This window comes from Mytilus galloprovincialis, chromosome 9 (assembly GCF_965363235.1).
Source record: "Mytilus galloprovincialis chromosome 9, xbMytGall1.hap1.1, whole genome shotgun sequence".
Lineage (NCBI taxonomy): Eukaryota > Metazoa > Mollusca > Bivalvia > Mytilida > Mytilidae > Mytilus > Mytilus galloprovincialis.
In genome coordinates, this window is record NC_134846.1 from 54,775,258 (window position 1) to 54,798,601 (window position 23,344).

General features: G+C 30.5%; 1 protein-coding gene across 3 annotated transcripts; it reads left to right on the plus strand.

Moving 5' to 3' along the window:
- The first annotated feature begins 640 nt into the window (after window positions 1-640).
- LOC143045318 (intraflagellar transport protein 56-like) lies at window positions 641-22,055 on the plus strand. 3 transcript variants are annotated; one of them, XM_076217751.1, is made up of 18 exons: window positions 641-741; window positions 4,027-4,167; window positions 5,145-5,237; window positions 5,706-5,820; window positions 6,833-6,856; window positions 8,953-9,148; window positions 9,601-9,670; window positions 10,825-10,926; window positions 13,452-13,526; window positions 13,968-14,070; window positions 14,573-14,682; window positions 16,541-16,604; window positions 17,906-17,994; window positions 18,369-18,452; window positions 19,026-19,095; window positions 19,534-19,640; window positions 20,073-20,206; window positions 21,787-22,055. In XM_076217751.1, the coding sequence occupies exons 1-18, from the start codon at window positions 739-741 to the stop codon at window positions 21,899-21,901; spliced, it is 1,695 nt and encodes a 564-aa protein (XP_076073866.1). In that variant the 5' UTR covers window positions 641-738; the 3' UTR covers window positions 21,902-22,055. The 3 variants fall into 3 exon arrangements, with proteins under 3 accessions (XP_076073866.1, XP_076073867.1, XP_076073868.1); XM_076217752.1 differs by lacking the exon at window positions 21,787-22,055 and adding an exon at window positions 21,121-21,276; XM_076217753.1 differs by lacking the exon at window positions 6,833-6,856.
- The last annotated feature ends 1,289 nt before the right edge of the window (window positions 22,056-23,344 follow it).

Here is a 23,344-nt window from a genome sequence, read left to right on the forward strand (position 1 = left end):
ATGCTCTCCGTGACCTATTTCAATTTATTTAAAGTTCTGACCAAATCGCAATTTTTTTTCACAATCCTTCATGGTAAAGATTATTAGTCTCTGGTACTTACTATTATACTAACTTAGACTATATAATATAGTCACAGTTATTCTAATAGTATGCACGATAGTATGCTTGTGACGTCCATAGTAAATGGGTTTTATTTCAGCAAGAATTCATCATGAATACAAATTGTTTACAAGTAATTTAGTATACACGTTTGTTTGAGCGGTTCTACTCTTTTCCACAAAAATAAAACACCATCAATGAAAGTACAGGTTCTGAGTATTGGTCTGTTTCATCGGATAGTCAATGAACCGCATCCAGATCCTCATCCAAAAATGAAATCAATTATTTAAAAGAACTTAGTAGAATTTGAAGATTCGAGTAAACAACAATATTTTATTTCACACTTTGTAATTTTCCAATTTTGAGTATCTTTGCAACCCCGTTTTCAACGATTTTTTTTATAGGACCCCTACTCATGATTTATTTATTTACGAGACCAAGACAGTGCTGATCCGAGACCGAAAGACTTTTATCACTTTCAATCATTTAAACGCTTGTAAAAAACAAGAAAAGAATAGATGAAATAAAATATTATTTAACACTGACCTACACGCATGCGCAGTTATTGCATTCCAACCAAGGCTTCATTGACAACAAAATCGTTTACAGTGTTGGAGAAAATTTAAAATTATTTCAACATGGTAACATATTTCTAGTGTTTGATAAAATTAAATTTCTAAGAACTGCGCGTCCTTTTGATAAGAGCATGCATATGATGTAACGTAAAACCTTAAAACGCCACCACACGCACTTGTTTCCATCTTAAAAATCATTTTTTACTGTAGATGATTTTTTTTAACTTGACATCTTGCAGAAATCATGTACAATATTTGAATACACATTTTATGCTATTTCTCGGCTCGAAGGAAATTACCATTCAAGACATTGTTCTTTTCTTCTTGTCTTTTTTATCAATTATTTCAAATAGTAAGTTTTACTATTGTAACAGGAAAATAATAATGTGATAACACAATCCCCCCATCCCCTTTTTTTTTTGGTATTTTAATCATTCAGTCACACAACATTCATACCTAGATATTCCATTCACCCTAATGTTTATTAGAGGAATATTCCATCAGGTAAACAGTCTTCACGCTGAACTGCTAAATCTACAGGCCCGCAGCTCAATTTTTGAAATTTTTTAGTTAGATTCTGTTGGCCTGTAGGTCTGATTTTTACAGGCCCGAGAGCAATTTTACCAGCCTGGGCTGCCTGGGCTGCCACTCGTCGTGAAGACTGTGTAAAAGAAGCATACACTTGATAAAGTATCCTACCGTAGTCTAAAATCGTTCATCTTGTCAGTTCGTTAGGTATTTGTGTTTGAACTTAACACACGGGGAAACTCCGCATTGACGTCACTTCGCTACTTCCGGTGTAGAAAAACAATGTAGAATACGTTTTTTCTGCACTTTTGAATAAAATAACATTTCTGAAGGTAAGTTTTCATTGTTGTTCTCAATTATTGCTAAAAAACGCCAAATTTCTAATGCCCGTTTCAATCCCGACCTCCGAATGTCTAAAAACATTCTAGAACTTCACAAAATTCCACTTCCGGCCTCCATTGCTTTGTGTACATTCCATTCAGCGTCATCAATCTTGTGGCAGGCAATACAGGTCAAGCAAATCGTATTTTTAGGAATTTTAAAATGACATGCTCCTTACGTCTTTCGCGATTTTCCCGCGAAAAAAGCCCAACCAAAATGAAAGGAAAACTAATTGAAAAAACTATGCCCATGCCATAATTTTGTACAGGAATATAGAGTAGGTTAATGAAAAATAATTTACATTTATTTTTCATAGAATTTTCTTTTTATTCATTATAAAAAGATCGATATTCTGACCATCATGACTGTAGATAAATATTCATACAGAATTCCATTGATGTCAAAAAGGGATGGCAAAAAAAGAGTTCCTGTTGAATAAAACCCAAAATTATTGCAAACTATTTTGAAGCAATATCCCACAAAGAAATAGCGTAATTGCCGTAGACTGGAAAATCCCCTAATTGACAGTAGAGCAATTTGATTGGGTAGAACGAAATGACATCACGTGATTTTGACGCCATTGAAATTTAAATGTAAACAAACAAGGTCAGAAGGTTCAGTATGGGACAGCATCGTACATTTAGTTACTGACAAATAATTATGAGTTACCAAGCTTGACAATGCATGGTGATAAAAAATGAAAGCTAAGTGTACAGAAAAAATAAGAAAAAAATAGCCTTAGGATAACGACTTATCATTACACCTGGATAATAAAGAAAAAAATATTTTTGACTAAATTTTAGCTGGTTTGCTTCAATCGTGGGTAGGTATTTATTAGAATGAATTGACTGAATGTTATTTAAAATGTGTAAGACATTGTATACAAAAATAATATTGCAATAAATTTTGTTAATCAGATTAATACACATTGTATCAGTTGTAAAATTAGTTAAATATTTTGAATTCACAATTATATAGATTTTCTCACTTCTACGGTGTATGAGGACTTTATTTATTATCATATACATTTTTTTGTGTGATAAATTTGTTTTCCTTGATTGTTTTAATGCAATTAATTTGTGGTTTTACATTGTAATAATAAAGTATACAAAATTGGAATATGAATTATCCCCCATTTAACTCTTTCGCTAGTATTATTTAAAACTATTTAGCAAAGATTGTAGGAAATGGTCCTTCTTTATAAACACTGTTAAGGATTGGAACAAACTGCCTCAAGATATCACTAAATCAAAGTCACTTGAGATATTGAAGTCTCAAGTAACTGAAAGCTCAAACTAAATCGATCAATCATTTGTTTTTACCAGTTTTTCATCATGCACAACTTGCCAGAATATTGATCATATTGAATGTGGGCAGTATTTGGAACAAGAAGCAAAGGAATTTGTCAGTCACCAGACTTCTTGAAAAAAAATCAGGCTTGGCATTCGAATTGATTCTAATGACAATTAATGAAAATATTGGTTATTTTTAAAAAAAAAATAAATGTTGTAAGCAATATTTCCGCCTGTTCACCTTTACATGGAAATGAATAAATGAAATACTTTTGAACACGTCGTAGACACTGAATATTGTCATGGTGAAAGTTCCTCCATCATTAAATCTTCATCCATGGAGATACCTGACTGTTATGCGATTGATCTTTTGAAATGACCATGCAACATATTTTTTCAAGACATCCTTTGCAGCTTCGAAGAAGACTCGCCTGAAACATGAGAAAAATCTGTTATCCAAAATTAAACCTCACACATTTGAATAAATTGAATATTTGATCCAGTAAATATAGGACAGTGTTAGATGATCGTCAATGATTCAATAAAAAGTACAGTGGTCAACAATAGAAGAATGTCTATACCAATTATTAGGCTTAATAGCCTGGTGACTTGAACAAGCCAATTACAAATTCAATGCCGAATATTTTTACAGAGACTAGATATAGGAAGATGTGGTGTGAGTGCCAATGAGACAACTCTCCATACAAATAACAATTTAAAAAGTAAACCATTATAGGTTAAAGTACGGCCTTCAACACGGAGCCTTGGCTCACACCGAACAACAAGCTATAAATGGCCCCAAAATTACTAGTGTAAAACCATTCAAACGGGAAAACCAACGGTCTAATCTATATAAACAAAACGAGAAACGAGAAACACGTATATATTACATAAACAAACGACAACTTCTGTGCATCAGATTCCTGACTTAGGACAGGTGCAAACATTTGCAGCGGGATTAAACGTTTTAATGGATCCAAACCTTCTCCCTATTTCTGAAACAATAGCATAACATCACAACAAAGAAAAACATACGCATATAGATCATGTAGATCTAGATCTGTAATCAATACAAGGTTTATATTTTATTTGATTATTTGGACAGACACATTTAATTGATAGGATTAATATGTATTTTTGTTTTGTTTAGATGCTCTCACGTGCAAAGCCGGCCATTGGGCCTGGCTCTACTACTCCTGCCAAAGAAGCAGATAAAAAGAAGAAAAAAATACCAAAAGTTGAAGACTTCTTAAACCTTAGGGACTACACTGGAGCAATAACACTTTTAGAAGTAAGTCATGTTTACAAAATATTAAAAGAAATGAACAAATTGCCACCACTGGACTTGCAGCAGCCATCTTTCACTCAACCATATTATAAACTTTTTGTTATACATGTATATTGTTTGAAAATGAATGAATGAAAGGAGATGTACAATACTAGTCAATGAACATCATATCAACGAACATGATGAAACACACATCCAAAATATTTTGTAACATACATGTATGTCATGTATGTAAAGCTTTCTAAAATTAACAGCTTTCTTACATACATCTTAACATGCTTAAGCTTTATGCTGGACTACAAAACACATCACAATCAACAGGGTTCTCACTAAGGCAATTCCATGAGTCCTGGACTCATCAAAATCTGTCTGGATTCACCATATTCAAAACTGGTGAGTCCACAGATGCATCAAGATTGAAATATTTTGTATATACTGAACATAGCTAAACACAAATATCATCATTTTATAGCAAAAGTTTAAAAGTGATCTGAATTTAATGTCATTTCATTGCTCTGTTAGGAAATGAAGACTAAAATATTACATTATATTGCAATAAAATATTTTCTTTTTGCTGTTGGACTCATCATGGCTAAGAATGACGAGTCCCTGGACTCGCCTTCAAAAATCCTTAGCGAGAACCCTGAATCAATAAAATTACCTGAGTTGACTTCATGGACTATTTTAGAAGTTTTAGAACAGAAATCTGACTTTTTGAATTTTTAAAACTATGTTTTGTCAAGTTTCAAATCACTCAAAAGTGTTACAAATGTACTTGTTCACTTTAAGACATGTAAGAGTGTGCCTTTGATTGAAAAATAAATTTTCATTTCAAAATGAAGGTGCTTTAATCAAGTAAAACCAACTGATTTCACATCCTTGAGACCTTGACATTTTGAGTGATTTGACAAATGAGTATATCCACTTTACATGCTATAAGAAGTACCAAATGTATTTAGGTTATGATTTCTTTTTTTTAGTTTAACAGAAACAGTGGTAGAGGAAATGATGAAACTGACATGTGGATAGCCTACTGTGCATTTCATTTGGGAGATTATAAGAGGTCTATGGAGGTATGTAAAATTTAACCTGCTTATACCAGATACCATATTTTCCATTTAGTGGCAATTTTTATGAGCTTAAATATTCATTTTATTCTGTTTAAAACGAAATTCTTTATTATTGAACATGGATATTGCATTTAATGAATGGAAACTTTTATAAATTGTGACTTGGATGAAGAGTTGTCTCATTGGCACTCATACCACATCTTCCTATATCTAAATATTCATTTCATTATATGGTTCATGAGATAATGATTGGTGTCTCCTAAATTTATGATTTCTTAAACATATATTGTTTTACATTAATTTCATCCTGTAAAAAGTTTAATTTTGTTTGTAAAATATTGTTTTTAAGATAATTTTAAGGACACAATTGAAGAAAGAATCAATTAAATTATTCAATATTAGAATGAGAGAGTAAAGCTGTTCTTAAAATTCACCAGTTTTACATTCCCTATGATTTGTTTTTGCTTACAGGAGTATAGCAGATTGACAAAGAAGGATGGCTGTCATCCAGACCTGTGGACAAATTTGGCATGCTGTTATTTTTTCTTAGGAATGTATCCAGAGGCTGATGGAGCAGTCCAAAAAGGTGAGCAATTATTATGGAATAAAATTTGCTTATTAGTAGACAGTTTCTTTAAAAAGTTTTGCACATGGGTAAATTAGATTAAATGTGCAAATTGTTGTTAGATGTACAATATAATGATCCTTTTGAAATTCTAAAACCTATCAAACCTGACTGTTTTGTGTCAGATTCCCTGCTAATATTTATATTCATTATATTCATATAACATAGTTTCATATTTTGAACCTATATAATTTTTATTTTGTATATTAAGGGGAATATTGAATATGCTGCAAAAAAAAGAAGGATGACCATTTTAATAAAATTTAACTGGTAAACAAGAAATTTCTTCTTTGTCGGAAAGAATAAAAAGTAGAAATAATCATGAGTCAATTTTTGAGAATGTTATTGAATTTATAAAAGATCAATTTCTATTTAAGTCATTGATAAAATGTATGGTAGATAATGTAAAATGGGTTTCTTTTGCCCACTTAACTATATATGTATCATTAACTCTGACACTGCATGTGTGTATTCACACTAACATACCTGCTAATAGCACTTTTAATTTTAACTCTTCTTTTTTTTGGTTCTAGGAATTATGACTTTATTTTAAGCATTCCAAATCCTTATACTATAGCAAAACTGCACAGAGACATACCTCTTGGATATATTTTATGTTATTGTGTATTGCATCAGTCTCTGTCCAGATTGACAGTTATTTATATATGCATACTTAGACACTCTGAAATGATGAATATATTTGCAAGTACATGTGCTGTTAGTTTATACAGTGTACACACTATTGGTTCAGGCAAAATTTGATACATGCATAATATTCCGATTAAAATTTCTATTCTAAATAGATTCTCGTGTAAAAAATTATCTGTCACTTCATTGACTTGCAATAGGTATTAGTTTCACATTCACATATTGATCACTAACAACACAACTTTTATTTACTGTTGCCCATTTCGTAGTTTTATTTTCTCTTCATTTACATGCAAAACACTTTTTTTTCGTTGCTGTATTTTAGCGGTTGTACCTTTTGACATGTATTGTAAGTATGTGTTTACCTGTTCAAATTCCTTATTTGTTTATTTTTGTATGCGTTTTTTTGTCACATGTCAATGAAATATATATTTTTATAGTTATTTTTAAAATTAATTTTCAGCTAAAAGTAAATTTTGTCAATTTTTCATGTATTATAAAACATTTGTTTGAAGTCCATACATGTATGAATGCTTGATTACAGTATCAATCATATGCATGGTGAAAATATATATTTTCTTATAAGAAAAGTAAGGTCTTGTATAAAATCTTTAATTTTTGGATAAGATAGTTTTTAACATCAAATGATATGTGAAGCATGACCTATTGTTTTGTAACTACAATATAACAAAGCATGTCACATACTTTCATCTATTTCAATTGGTGTAAATAATACATGTACATATACCAGAATAGTAATTGTATTTACCAACTTATATGTATTAAATAGACTAAAATAGTCAGAATGTGACTTCTGTATTTATGAGTTAATGCAAGTTTAATTTTTATTCTTTGTCTACTATAGTGAGGTAGCATTATCTTTTTGGATCGTGTCCATGTTTACCATGAATTTGTGGTCACATCAACTTGGAACTTTGTGCACATTTTTATTGTACTGTATTTTTGTTTTTTAAATGTATGCCAAATTAGTGTTGGATCCATATTTCTTAAATCAGTAAAATGAGGTTGTTCTATAGTCTGATCTAACCCATCCTGATTTCTTGAATTACTACTTACTGTACTAAGTATTTGATCTTAGAAAAAATCCCCTTCCATTCCTTTTTTATTCAAAATTTCAACTTGACCTTATGTTTCCGTTTTATTTAAGACCTTACTTGTAAGAATGCATTCACTGATGAATCACTGCCAATAACATACTTACAAGAATCCTATTCACCACACTATAATCTTATTGATCAAATACTGGTACCTTTAACTTAGAGGCTAATTTACTAGTGTTCCCATTCACACAATTAATGTAAATACACAGAACTAATATGTGACTTGCATGTACAATTATTTCATTTCTTCTGTTAAAAGATAACCTGTTATATTACAAAATTCATAGTAGATCATGACTACAGTTGACCAACTTGATAACTTCTTGCAGGTTTTCAGAATTGTAAATGTCTTGATTTTATTTGGACTAAGCTGAAATACAAGGATCTACAATGAAAGACCAATTAATTTACTTGTTCAATGATCAATTTTGTGAAGCATCAAGATTATTTACAGAAAGTTGGTTGTTCACTTATTGTTCCTAAATTGAAGACGAGGATATTTACCATTCATGATTATATATAAATATCTTTCTTTCATGCATATTTCAATGCTATTCATATAACTTATTTCCAAATGATAGTAAATACCATTGATCTTCAAAATTGACAACAAGAACATTTTGGTTTTGCTGAACCAAGTATAATGTATCTAGTTGATCTGTAATCCTTGTTCGTATGTCTTTCATATTACAATTGAATGGGAGCATTAAATCTTCATTAAAACCTTGTTAACAGTTCCAGTTTATTAATTTTGTTTTTAAAATAATACACTTGAATTAAACAAAATAAAATATAAAACTTAACTTCCTATACTTGTGTGCAGTTTTCACCTTTGTGCATGATTTATGAGGTAATGATTTGATTTATATTATCTCTTGCCAATGTTACTAGAATTATCTCCCTTGTCACAAAATCCTTGATTGTTGTTTGTGATATGTCCAGTGATAAATATGTCATGAATGGTCAGGACAACAGAAAAATATCATACTGAGAGCTTTATAATTAATTGCAAGGCCAAAATTATAAAATGGTTTATTATTTTTTACCCAATCAGTTCAAATCTGTATCTCTTTGTCTGGAAATATCTATAACCATGCTGTGACCTTATTTTATATATATATTTCAACAATTAATGCTTTTAATATCTAAGACAGACCTACTCACTGAAATTTCCAACAGAACTAATTACTTTTATTAACAGATTAACACAATTTTTCCTAAAGACAGATCATCAAAATTTACCTTGTAGAATTTAAACCTGTTACACTTTACATTTCAACTTAAAATAGGTCAAAATAATTGAATGATTTCATTTACATTTCAGGTCCTAAAAGTCGACTACAGAACAGATTGCTATTCCATCTATCACACAAGTTCAGTGATGAGAAACGTTTAATGGGCTTCCATCAGAACTTACAAGATATAATAGAAGATCAGCTATCCCTAGCGTCTATACACTATCTCCGAAGTCATTATCAAGAGGCTATAGACATATACAAACGTATTCTCTTAGACAACAGGTTAGCCCATACATGGTTATTTTATACTTGTAGTAGTGAACGTATGAATACACATTTAGGTATACGACAATGAGAGAGCAACCAACCCATAGAAACAAATAAAGACATGTAGAGGTGTAAAGAAACTTTTTATGAAGTCCGAGTATTAGATTGACAAAGAGATCATAATTCTTAATTGAAACTTAGTATTAAAATTATGAAGACTAAGTCTATAGACAAATAACAGACAGAACACATTTTGACGTTCAAAGTTTCATGAATTGTGGAACACTTTAATATTAACTTATAGCTGCAAAACGAAAATGGTTTTATATTGTCCTGATTCTCAGTGAATTCTCTGGTTAAACATAAGCATCATAGCATTAAAGAAAACTCATATATTTTAAGTATTTATTTTTGAACAGTTAAAATATCAAATTCAGAAAGAATTTCATGGTTTTTTTTGATTTCAGAGATTTCCTGGCATTAAATGTATATGTTGCTTTATGTTACTACAAGTTAGACTACTATGATGTGTCACAAGTAAGTAAACATTGTTGCAACCAAAATTATTTTTATTTAAATTCCACCAATATTATTGTAAATAAATAGTTTATCTTTATATTATAGAGAAATTTTTGTTCCATTTGGTGTTTAATTATATCCTGCAACACAATATATTTCCATGTAATTTAATTACATGCATTTTCTTTGTGTCAAAAATTGAATACCAGGAGTTACCTTAGTCAATATTTCTGTTCAGTTTTCATCTTTAATATATTACCAATCACAGGACTAGAATATAGCATTTTTTACAGCAGGCTTCCTTCATAACATTCATTTTTGTCGAGCCTTCGACTTTAGTCGAAAAAGCGAGACTAAGCGATCCTACATTCCGTCGTCGTCGGCGTCGTCGTCGGCGGCGTCCACAAATATTCACTCTGTGGTTAAAGTTTTTGAAATTTTAATAACTTTCTTAAACTATACTGAATTTCTACCAAACTTGGACAGAAGCTTGTTTATGATCATAAGAAAGTATCCAGAAGTAAATTTTGTAAAAATAAAATTCCATTTTTTCCGTATTTTACTTATAAATGGACTTAGTTTTTCTGCGAGGAAACATTACATTCACTCTGTTGTTAAAGTTTTTAAAATTTTAATAACTTTCATAAACTATCCTTGATTTGTACCAAACTTGGACAGAAGCTTGTTTATGATCATAAGATAGTATCCAGAAGAAAATTTTGTAAAAATAAATTTCCACTTTTCCGTATTTTACCTATAAATGGACTTAGTTTTTTTACATTCACTCTGTGGTTTAAGTTTTTAAAACATTTATCAGATTCATAAACTATCTGGGATTTTTTACCAAACTTGGAAGCTTCTTTCAATCAAAAGACAGTATCGAGATGGAAATTTTTATTGATGTTTTTCCTCATTTTTGTTGAGTCTGCGATTAACAGCAAACGTAGGCGAGACACTGGGTTCCGTGGAACCCTTATGAATTTTTACTGTAAGGTTCAATTCTTTCAAACCACAAAATGCTTGCAATCATTTAGAAAGATATTGTTTACCTTGCTTATAAATATTGACTGCTGGAATGCATTTGTTTTCTTTAAATTCATTATTATCATTTTATGATATTATAAAACAAATATTTGTATGTTTTTGAAAGTATGTATATTATATCATTATAGGAAGTTTTAGCAGTATATTTACAACAGTATCCAGACAGTGCTATAGCATTGAACCTGAAAGCCTGCAATCATTTCAGATTATACAATGGGAAGGCTGCAGAGGTAGGTAGACATAGATCTTCACTCTAAGGCTATAGCCATAAACATGAAAGCAATTACTCCAGGTTATGCAATGGAAAGGTTACTAGGAGTGGTTTTGCAATACTTTCATTTTTATGGCCCCGCAACGAAGTTGATGGTGCCATATAGTTCTACCCTTGTCTGAAATTCTGTCATTCCACAACAAACCATTATACAGATTTTTTTTTAAACACCTTCAGATATTGGGCTGTTTTTGGTGGAAGAAGACTTCAAGTCTTCTGAAGGCCAATGGTGCCGACTTTAAATTCATTGAGCCTCCGTATGCCGCATTCGTGTCTGTGTATTTTCATAACAACTTCTGAATCCTGACACCGATTTTTACACATGATAAAGCATCTGAATCATTTAATTTGTAAGTTAGAATTGAAAAACAATTACTATGGTAAATATGTACCCTTTTATATAAATTATTTATAGATTTCATCTCAACTTCATAAACGTTATTTGTTTACTTGTAACCGGATGTTTTTACTGTATATTTTTGTAGTACGCATGCATGAATTTGGTATAGGGACAACTCGCCCTGTTCACATGTTCGACCTTGGTCTGTTCGTTCTGAGTTCTTTCGCCCTTTTAGTACGTTTGCCCTGTGTTCATTCTCATTACTCTTTATCAAGGACGTTTTATGATACTTCCTTGCATTTATCAAAAAATATTAATATTGAGGGTATCGTTAAAAACCTCTAAAACACGATTTAGTGAAAATCACCTGTTCCTTATTTTGTTCCCAAGTTTAGAGAATCGTGTTCAGCCAATCAAATTCTGTGTTTCTCATGATCAATTAATAAGCCAATCAAAAATGTTTTCTCTGAAGATTATTCTAACATGCTAGATTTTGAACTTCAACTTGTGTTGTTTTCATCTAGTTGTAAAATGGGAATTTTCATCTGCAATCGTTCTTACACAGCTTTTAGGATAAAAGCATGGCTGATTGACAAAATTCAATGTTGCAGTACTATCAAGTACTATCATAAAGATAATGAATAGTATTTTTTTTCACTAATTTATTGACATAATACTTGTAACATATTTTATTTTTGTATTCAATTTATTAAATCATTTAAAGGATAATGTACTATTCTTTTTTCACAAAGACCAACAAACAGGTTTGGACCCACAGTGGGTTGTAATGTTCTTCCAATGAGGGTTACGCCTCATTTGGAGAGATGATCCCAACCTGTTAAAGGTCCATCTTTGTGCATAATTCAAAACTGAAAATTTCAACAAGCATCTAATATTCTTACACAAGAAAATAAACCCTGGTCTTCATGCTACATGTTCATCTTTTCTACCAATTCAATAACTAGAATCATGCAAACTGATTTAAGAAAAAGGCATGTAAGTTCATCATACAAATATGAAACTTTTTCTAGACAATCCAGATTGTGCAAAATACTTCACTAAAAATTGTAACCTTTAAAATTGTTGTCGCGCACTAAAAACCTCCATGTGAACTTTCAAAAGTTGGCAGGTATGTAACAAGTCTTACTATGTTTATTCCCCATTTATGGGCATTATGTTTTCTGGTCTGTCTGTCCGTCCTGCTTCAGAATAAAGTTTATGGTCGAGGTAGTTTTTGATGAAGTTAAAATCCAATCAACTTGAAATTTAGTACACATGTGTTCCTTATGACATGATCTTTCTAATTTTACTGCCAAATTAAAGATTTTACCTGATTTTCACAGTCCACTGAACATAGAAAATGATTGTACAGATGGGAAATCATTGTACTTATGACACATTCTTGTTTGAAGAAAAAAATTTGTCATAATGATATTGGAACAAAGCAGGCTGGGTTAGTGGGGCTGCTTTTATGGTAATTCTAGTAACCTTTTATTCACCTTCTTCCACCTCAGAGCTATCAGCTCTTTGATTTGGTATGTGAGTTAACCATGATGAGTTACAGATCAAGTTTGTTTTGTTCCACTCGGCTTATTTTTGCTGAATTTACGGGCTATACAGTTATATGGACTTTTTTTCTAAATGCTTTCAGATATTGGGATGATTTTTGGTATGTGAAATAACCACGATGAGTTACAGATCAAGTTTTGTTCAGGTCTGCTAATTTTTGCCAAAATTAAGGGTTACAACTTTGAAAATTGTTGAAAATCACAGTTATACGGACCCCTCCAAATTTTGAGCTGATTTTTGATATGTGATCATGAGACTACCATCATGTTTGTGTCCACATGTGTTATTGAAATTGCAGATTTTTCAACTTTTTGAGACAGGGCCATTGTGTCGCTTTGACACATCTAGTTATTAATGTTTTCATTACTTAAAATTTTATTTGATAAAATTAAATGATTTGTCTGTCTTAGGGCTGTTCCAAAATTTATCAGGTTGGGGATTTTCTAGTTTCATTCAAAATTTCCTGTAGAGATTTGACTCTGTCACCTCATTCATTTAGGATGAATAAACTGATAATTGCATGATGTCAAAATTATAATATTTATTATATATATATATGTATTTCTATATTGTAGGCAGAATTGAAGAGTTTGCAGGAAATGGCCTCACCATCTTTTGTGTTTGCTAGAGATCTCATAAAACATAATCTGGTAAGTCATTGTCTTCCTGAGCACTGATTTGATAAGGTCAAATCAAGTAGATGTACAAAAACATATCTTGTGTACTATTCATTATCATCTGTATAAAAGATAGTTGTATGAAATGTTAGTGTAAAACAATAACATAAAAAATTTGAAAAAATGACTTATTATTAATTCATTAGTTGAATGACACATAGCATTATATCTATGTCAGGTTTATACTGTGTTTATTGATACATAATATTCTTATCAAACAAGAATGTCTATATGACATGGAAATGAATTCACAAAGTTCAATGTTCATAAAGGTTTAATTTTGGTACTTTAACATTTTAATTCAATCACATGTAAAGTTTTTTCATCACCCATTTGATAGTAAAGGCTTAAAAATTGTTCCTATGCTTTATGTTGCAGTTCATATTCTTTCTAACCACATGATTTATATTTTAGGTTGTGTTCCGTGGTGGAGAAGGATCATTACAAGTATTACCTCCCCTGATAGATGTCATCCCTGAAGCCCGACTTAATTTAGTTATATATTACTTAAAACAAGGTAATAACAAATAATTTTACAGACCATGAAAGAAAATTCATAAATCTTAAGTCATTGCTACAGTCTGTTAACTGTAAATGGAAGGTGGTTTTATGGCCACATTTTTTAATGTACAGGCTGCTAGTAGAAGGATGCATTTAGTAGTTTTCGTTTCTTTACTCTAGCTAAGTTTTCCTCATACAAATTTTATGAAACTCATACACCATACAAAGAACCAAAACTCACAAAAAAAAAGAGCTGTTCATTGATAATTGGAGATTGATGTATATGTTATTACAGGGTCATAGTAATCTTTTTCTTGATTTTTTAAAATTCATACACTTATTCTAAAAATGAACAAAAACACAAATTAGGATTAGTTTATCCTAAGTGTTGAAATTCATATTGAAGGTAATAAAGGGCAAAATTGATGTATTTAATTCTCCTTTACAAACGATAACAGTAAAATGAAAATGAAATTTAAATAAATGAACAATCCATGCTTGGCATATTTCTATTTCAGATGATGTTACCGAAGCATACAACTTGATTAAAGACTTAGAGCCAACAACCCCACAAGAATACATATTGAAGGGTGTAGTTAATGCTGCTTTAGGGCAAGAATCTGGATCAGTAAGTTCTTTATTGCTTGGTAACAATATTTTCTAGGTAAATTCTAACCAAGTGTTATATATTGTAATAGCTTATTAATAGTTATTTAACATGATTGTAACTCAAATTTGAAATATATCCTTTTGAAGTAATTTTTCTTCTGACATATTTACACCTTGTAAATCTTTCCTATTGAACATGTATAAAAACATATTGTCTTCCTCTTTGTTGTGTTGCCTTGAATTTGGCTGAAATATTTATCTTTTATGAACTCTGTTTGCTTAGATGATAACCTGCCTAAGTGAAAACAAAATTATCATATATTATTAAAAATGCAATGCATTGGTAAAAATAGGAACCTACTCAGAAAGAAAAAGGAAGTGGCCCTCCGGTGGAAACGAAGGTATCAGATTTTATAAAGGAAATTGAAGTGTAGCTTTTTATGCCATTTTTCTGGTACTGCTAATTTTTGGTTCCTTCTTTGGCTTTTCAGATATTGTAGTTGCTGTCATTAGATTTGTTTAGTCTTCCAGATTTCATTATTTGGGATAGAAGCCTCTTTAAGAAAAATATTACGACAATACTTGATATTCATTTAACTAGTAAATATTATTTAAATCACAACCTAGAATGCACTGATGTAGTATTTTTTCCTTTAAAAATTTAAATACATTTTGATAAAACTGTGTTCTAGTATTCACTCTTTTTCACCCCTTTTACTAAGATTTAGTGAAATGTTATTTATTCAGGATGACTCAACTGTGGTAAGAAAGTGTCCTATTGAATTAACACACGTCTTGGCACAAACTAAAGTTACTAATTCCATTTAAAGAAATGCATTACACTTGAAATATTAAAAAAGTTCAATGTAATATGAAGAAAATTTTATTCCAGTTTGTTCAAATTATTCCACTAGTACTAAAAAAAAATGGAAAAAATTTAATCATCAAATAATTGTTTTGTTAACAAAATATATACATATATAAATGTGTGAGGTGCAAATACTTTTTTGTTTCCCTTATATTGGAACACAAACAATTCCTTAACGGGTCATTCATATATCTCATTGATATTCTGGTGTGTGTAATCCACAAATAGGATTTCCTAAACTTTAGGTACTGTTACTTGTTAATCATAGAGTTCTATATTAATCTTGGGCTGTTTTCAAATATAGGTAAAAAGAGGTGTTTGGTGAATAGAGGTCTTGAAATGTCAGAAATCTTTTACTTCAGGGCAAAAGGCTATCAGAAAGGGGCTGACCCAATATATGCTAGAATTTTAACAAAACTGACAATTACTATATTATTAAACTGATTGATTATCTTGAGGAGAGTTTATTTTAAAAGACTCACAGCCTGCCATGGAAGTCTGACACATTATTGCATACCAAAAATTTTCATGTCTGGGTAAATTTTCCCATAGTTTGTGGGAAGAAATTTTAAATCTGCTGAAGTGTTGTTTTGAGTTTTGTAATTAAAACGTGTCTTGTTTTTCACTTTCAAAATAATCAATTATTGTAGAAATTTCTTAAAGTTAAAAAAAAACATCCTATTTAGATAAATTAGAATTTAGAAAATTACAAAATTGCAAACAAATCCAAATTTTATCAAATTGCATTTTTTTTTTTGTCAACTTTTTTCCTTTCTAATATAGCTATTATCAACTTTCATTACTGTAATTGAGAAATATGGATGACCTGTAGTGTTATTGGTTTTTGACACATTTAAATATTGCACTTAATTTTCATCAAAAGTTCCATTGAAAGCATACCATTTTTGCTTTTATCAAGAAACAGATAAAAAAAGAAAATTAGAATCTTTTTGAAAATCAGTTAGAACAATTTTACAACAAACTTTCAAAAATGTCTTATTAATTTCAGAGAGAACATTTGAAGATAGCTCAGCAGTATTTCCAGTTAGTTGGTGGCTCAGCCAGTGAATGTGGTGTGTATTTGATAAAAATGTTGAAACTATTTAAAACTATGTACAGGCCTGCTCGCAAGTTGTTTTAGTCTAAAATACTACCCAAGTTGCAGAAAGCGAGACATAGACGTTGCTTTTCTGGCGGTGTAGACTGTTGGCATCAATAATTGTTAAGTTTTCTTCTAAATGTCAGTTTGATGGGCACTTCCTGTGACGTATTAATAATATTTTTAATAAAGTTGCATTACTTTCAGTACATATCAGTTTGAGGACTATTTCTAGGCCCTGCCCTCTAGGTTTGGTCCAGAGACTTTCAAATAATAAGCAATTTTCAATAATGTTTTCTGCTCAAGATATTTTTATAGAAACTACTCTTGATAATCAATGATATTTTCTATAAAGTTGCATTACTATAAATATGGGATATCCATCCTTCCATGAAACTAAATCAGTATATGCCTTATAAATAACACAAAAAGCAAAGGAACAGCACCATTATTGCTGTTCTATATCAGTTTGTCAACCATTTTGAGGCCCTGCCCCATAGTTCATGGTCCAGCAACTTTGAATTTATTTTTAATTTTCAAATAATATTTTTATAATATTGTTGATAAAAGTGGTTTGTTTTTTCTTAAGGACTGCAGAATTATATACAGAGTACGTAAGAAAATTTATTGTTGATTTATTGTTTACTTTCAGTTAATGTCTCGCCTGCTATGAGAGGGGCTGAAGGTGAGACATAGGTGTTGCTTTTCCAGCAGCGGGGGAATCAAACACACTACGATCAGAACATCTTAGTTTGATGATCAATTTGGCACACTGCCCTCTTTGTCATGGTCCAGCAACTTATAATTAATTAGCAATGTTGCTGTCCATCAGATTTTCTTTTTCTGAATTGTAATCCCAAAAGGCGAGACATAACTCTGTGTCAATATTTTATTTTTTGTATTTGCTGTGAAGGCCAATAAATTTCATATTTTTCTATATTACATCTTTACTTAAAGAAGACCAGTCACTTGTTCAGACTGTATATTGGACTCTACCTGTGTCTTTTGGGAAATTTTGTTGTTTGGTTGCTGTCTCATTGACACCAGTTTAGTCAAATAAACATGGAATTTTAAGAAACTCTTTCATGATCAAGGGAAAGCAACTGGACAGAAACTTTTTAAGAAACAAAATTAAAATTTTCCAAACCAATTGAGGAGATGAAGTGAACTTTGTTATCATTAATTACCTATGTTTCCTGGTTGTTGTTATAAATGTACTTACATATTGTCTATATTGTTGACATGATATTATACATACTTATTGATATTTTTCAGACACCATCCCTGGCAGGCAGTGTATGTCATCCTGTTTCTTTTTGTTAAAACAGTTTGAAGATGTATTGATATATTTAAACTCTATAAAGGTATGATGATCTGTATAAAATTATTTCCTATTTTGTGTGCATAAAAGAAGAGCTTCCTTAATTACCCTATAACTAGTCAAAAAGATTAAAAATATTGCTACAGTACACAAAAATAACACTATTATATCTGTATGAAAATTTTGCTCACAGCACTGCTAGTTAACCTAGAAACTATATTAATTAATAGTGCTATGTGTTGCTGTGGTAAATAAAAACAAAAATATCTTCAATCAATTTTGTTAAAAGTAATTATTGTATATCACCCTTTGCATGATTCTTAGGTGGACTGGTATTTAAATTGAAAGATATTGAGATAATTAGACGACAGCTCAAAATCAGAATTTTCATGATCTCAACCATTTATTTTATTATAGAGTTACTTTTACAATGATGACACTTTCAACTTTAATTATGCTCAAGCCAAGGCAGCTGTAGGAAACTTCAAAGAGGCAGAAGAGGTAACTTCACAATAATCTTGATTTAGCCATTAGACAAAGGTTTAGCTTATTGCTTGGATGGATATTACTCCTGGTGTTTAATACTTTAAAGATGAGAATAGTCACAAGTGCTCATTGTTGATCATTACAAGATTTAGAATAAAAAGTTCAAAAAATATGTCTCTTGCGTACATTTGGTCTTTATAAAGATTTATAATAGTTGTCAAGAAAAAATTTATATATAAGCTATAGAAAACATTGCTCACCAGTTTTGTTCTTAAAATTATAAAAATTGAACCTGTTAAAATGGACCACTTTACGTTATTTTTAGGTTAACATGCATTTTTAGATTTATTAGGTAGGGATATGAAATGTGCTTTCAAAAGCTTAAGAAAGATACACTCAAGTATGACTTGAAATGCTGAGTCTCAGAAATAAGGAAATGTTTATCAACTTTAAAATGATTTAATCACAACTAAACACTACCCATGATCCAAGGACAACAACCTTAATCCACAGTCTATGAAAGTCTTGTATTATATTTATATAAATATATGAATAGAGTTGCTCATAAATGTTTGATATATTTTATAGGTGTTTTTATTGATACAAAGTGAGAAGACAAAAAATGACTACACATATCTCAGTTGGTTAGCAAGATGTTGTAAGTATTTTGGAGTAGATTCTATCTTTCTATCTTTGCCACCTGTCAACTCTGTTTTATGGCTCAATGATTTCGTACATTGATTGAACCAATAATATCTTAAGATTTAGTCGGCCTCTAGCACAGCAATATTCGGGAACCAGCAACAAGTAAAAAAATAAACAACAAAAATTAAATCCATGTTTTAACTGTTGTATTTCTAGAGTTAATGGCAGTTCAGCATGTAGTTTTATTGTTTTACACCTGTAAATGGCATCATGTGTAGAATTCGGTGAAATTATTTCAAAATTATTTTAAGATAAAACTAAAAATCAAAACATGGAACCATAAAAAACAACACACTTAAATTGTTGAAAAATAATATATACCTAAAGACAGCTATCACATGCAAATGAAACTATTTTATATAAATGTAAAGCTTTATGATTATTTTTCTAGATATAATGAACAGAAAGGCCCGACTAGCCTGGGAGTTGTATCTGAAGATGGAAACATCAGGAGAATCATTTAGCTTGTTACAACTTATAGCTAATGATTGTTACAAGGTGAAGTATTTATGAAGTTCAAAGAATTGAAAGATAGTAATTTGGTATGGTAAAATTTCTGCATATTCTTATATTCTATAGTTTCTTTTTAACTTGATATGAATTTTCTTCTACTTGTATACTTGAGTGTCAAAAGTAAAAGTTTGAGGAGTCTAAAACTATGGTTACTTAATTTTGAGTTATCAAAAGTCATAAACTTAATTTAATTGAGAATTAGATTGGTTGACAGTGAATTAATATATCAATAAGTAGGTATATCACTGAACTTAACAGGTTAAAACATTTTCAGCCCTAGTGTAATATAAGATAGAATCAATTTCAGTGAGCTAATTTGTACCTTGGTTAAAGAAAAGTAGATTTAAATTGACTATTTTTTGTTATCATTATAAAAGAATTCAAATCTGATTTATGACTATATATCTTTTACTGTAGATGGGACAATTTTACTATGCAGCAAAGGCATTTGATGTACTGGAAAGACTAGACCCTAATCCTGAGTACTGGGAAGGCAAGAGAGGGGCTTGTGTGGGTGTGTTCCAGATGATTATAGCTGGACATGAACCTAGGTTTGTATAGCAAAATTAGTTTTTCTGTGGTGGTGTTTGTCACTCCTTCTTGTCATCAATAACTATATAGAACTTGTCACAACAGTTTTAACACCAAATAATTTAATTTTTGATGTAACGCGTCTTCTGATTGGCTGACGTTATTTTGTTATAAGCCCATAGACATAATTTAGTCGTGACCGTGACGTCATCAATGTTTTTTCATGGTTTTCTACGGTTTAAAATGGAATTTAGAATTAAATTATAAGAAATGACTGTAATATTTTTTCTGTCTATTCGAAATAACATAAAAAAATGTGGTGCACACTGTTAAATAACCCGCTATGCGCGTTATTCAGTGTGCACCAAATTTTTTATGTTATTTCTTCATAGACAGAAAAAATAATACAGTCATTTCTTAAATATTTAAATGATCAAACATATTAATTGATTGTTGGTGTTTAAAGCCACTTTCAGCACTTTTGTCTATATTGCGGCTTTCAGGTTTTATTGGCGAAGAAAGCTTGAGTACCAGTAAGAGAGAACAATCTTTATCAAACACAAGATCAGAGGATAGCTCCACACACATATATCAATTAAAACATTTAAATTGTTCATTAGAATGCTAGAGCAGTATACACTGTTGAAAATTACACATTTTGAAATTTATGAATTCAACACTCAGCATTGAAAACAGATGGGTAACTATGTTGATACAACAAACAAAAACCTATTTCATAGTAATATGATAATGCAAATTTGAGAATACAATATTGCAAACAAAATGATTACTTATAATGAAAGGTGCCGCTATTTGAAATATAGTGTCTGTCAGATACTTCCAAGAAAGAAGTAAGAGCATATAATGTGTCAACAAATTAGCAAAATATTTTCTGTGAAATACTTCCTAAATTCCTTTTCCTTTATCTGTGCAGAGAACAGCTACGTGAAATTATTCAACTGCTAAGGAATACAAATAATCCACAAGCAGAATATGTAATAAGGACACTGAAAAAATGGGCAAAGGATAATACAGAACCAGTTTGAATGTATTATTGTACACTATTATTCTGTTGTCATTTTCATGCCTTTGTACATTTTTCAAATCTTTGCAACTAGATTAGATGAGTGTTTTCTTTAAAGTTGTGAATTGTATAGAGTTAGTTGTTGTGAAATATTTCTAATCAGACGATATAAACATTTTTGTAACAAAATAAAAATATATATATGTATATATGTATGATCACTTACATATATTATTTGCATAACACAACTGACTTTCAATATCAGTATCGGTATAAATTGTAAATATATTTCAGTAGTCATTTATATTTGCACAATTTCATTAATTACTAGATTGTACATCACCCTTTCGAATCCAGTTGAAAAATTGAGAATAAGTTTAGAACATTGAACATTTGTATCAATCTGAATATATTTATATGACTCAATTGGAAGTCTGCATGAAGGAAGTTAACTGTACTAACTTGCATGAAACACTTAGGTTTTAAGTTAGAAAGATTTTAAGTTAGAAAAGATAACTTTATATTGCATGCTTTTTGCCTATAGTATTAACCAGTAGTATATTAATTAATTTGTAGGGACACTTTACGGGATGTTATCAACATGTTACGGAATACCAGCAATCCTCAAGTAGAGTACATTGTACGGACCATGAAGAAATGGGCCAAAGACAACCTAGTCCCTCTGCCTTGAGGAGTTCTCGTTAACTGTGATATTCATTTGTTGAACATTGTTTTATTTTGGAGATTTACTGTAAAAGATAAAAGATTTATATTCAAATTCATATGGCTACATTGTTCTAAACCTTGATCATATTATTATTTTGAAAATGAAGATCTTATTGGAAGTTAAAGTTTTTGTTAAAGTAAAAACTCTGAGGAAGTTTCAAACTGCACATTGTGAAGAATTCACAGTACAGTCGATTCCACTTAATTGCATACCGCTTAATAGCATAATTCGGTTAATTGCATACTTTTCTCCTGCACAAAACCATTTCCCATTCATCTAATGTTAAATTGTACGGTTATATGCATAGCCCCACAAGTGGCATTTCGGTTAATTGCATAGAATATAATTGCCAGCTAGATATGCTTAGTTAAAACTAACGAGATTTTTGACCGGAAACAGCAATTTGTAAGTATATTTTTCTTGAATGCATCATAATTTTTGATATTATTTCACATTTACTTATGTGTTATTTGAATAAAGTTTTAAAACAGTTTCTTTCGTGTTTATATGATTATAAAAAAGCATCGATGTGTACACAGGTAAAGTTTCCCATATTCTATTTTAAGCCTCGAGGTCATAAAAATGTCAATCAGCTGATTGTTGTAAAAACACAATCATTCTATGATCTTCTATCTCAAAAGGTGTTAATTATTGATGCATTTCAAACATTGTTCATAGATTACATTTTGGGTGTATTTTTAAAACATTAACGCCTGCTAATTATCGATCATTATCCAATGTGCAATCTCGTAATTTGGCTAGGGGTGATCTACATTTATGTTAAATATTACAGGGCATTTATATATGGTTGAAGAATTTCATACATCAATCTTTCACTTTTAATATTTTTTGAAAAGAACATTAACTTAAATTATTATATTTTCTCACTTTCAACACTCGTGTCCAGCAAATAACCCGTGTAGAGCCCCATTACCTGCTGCTTTGCATATATACGAAACTAACGAGGTTAAAGTAACAGTGTTACATCACTGTGCAATCAGTAAATACTGCATATTAAAGGCAGTTCATTACACATTTTTTGTATCAAATGATTATAAACTGTGTAGCATTGTTCAACAGTTTGTTTTAATCAAAGCGTAACAATATAATTTGTACATCCGGGTCATAGAAACAAATCTATTTTTAGAACAATTTTATTTTCGTATCTCAGGTAAAGGAAAAGTCGGTACATAAATAAACTAAAACTAAATGTGTTCATAAACTTTATTGAAAGAATAAACAATGAAATAAAATGCATGACACTAGACAAATAACTTTTATTAGAATAAATAATCATTCATGTTGTAAGTGGATAATGGACGTTCATCTTTCTTCAGGATTTCCTTTGTACTGATCTGCACTATCGATGTTATTTGTCTCCGTATTTTGGCATTTCGGATATAAGCA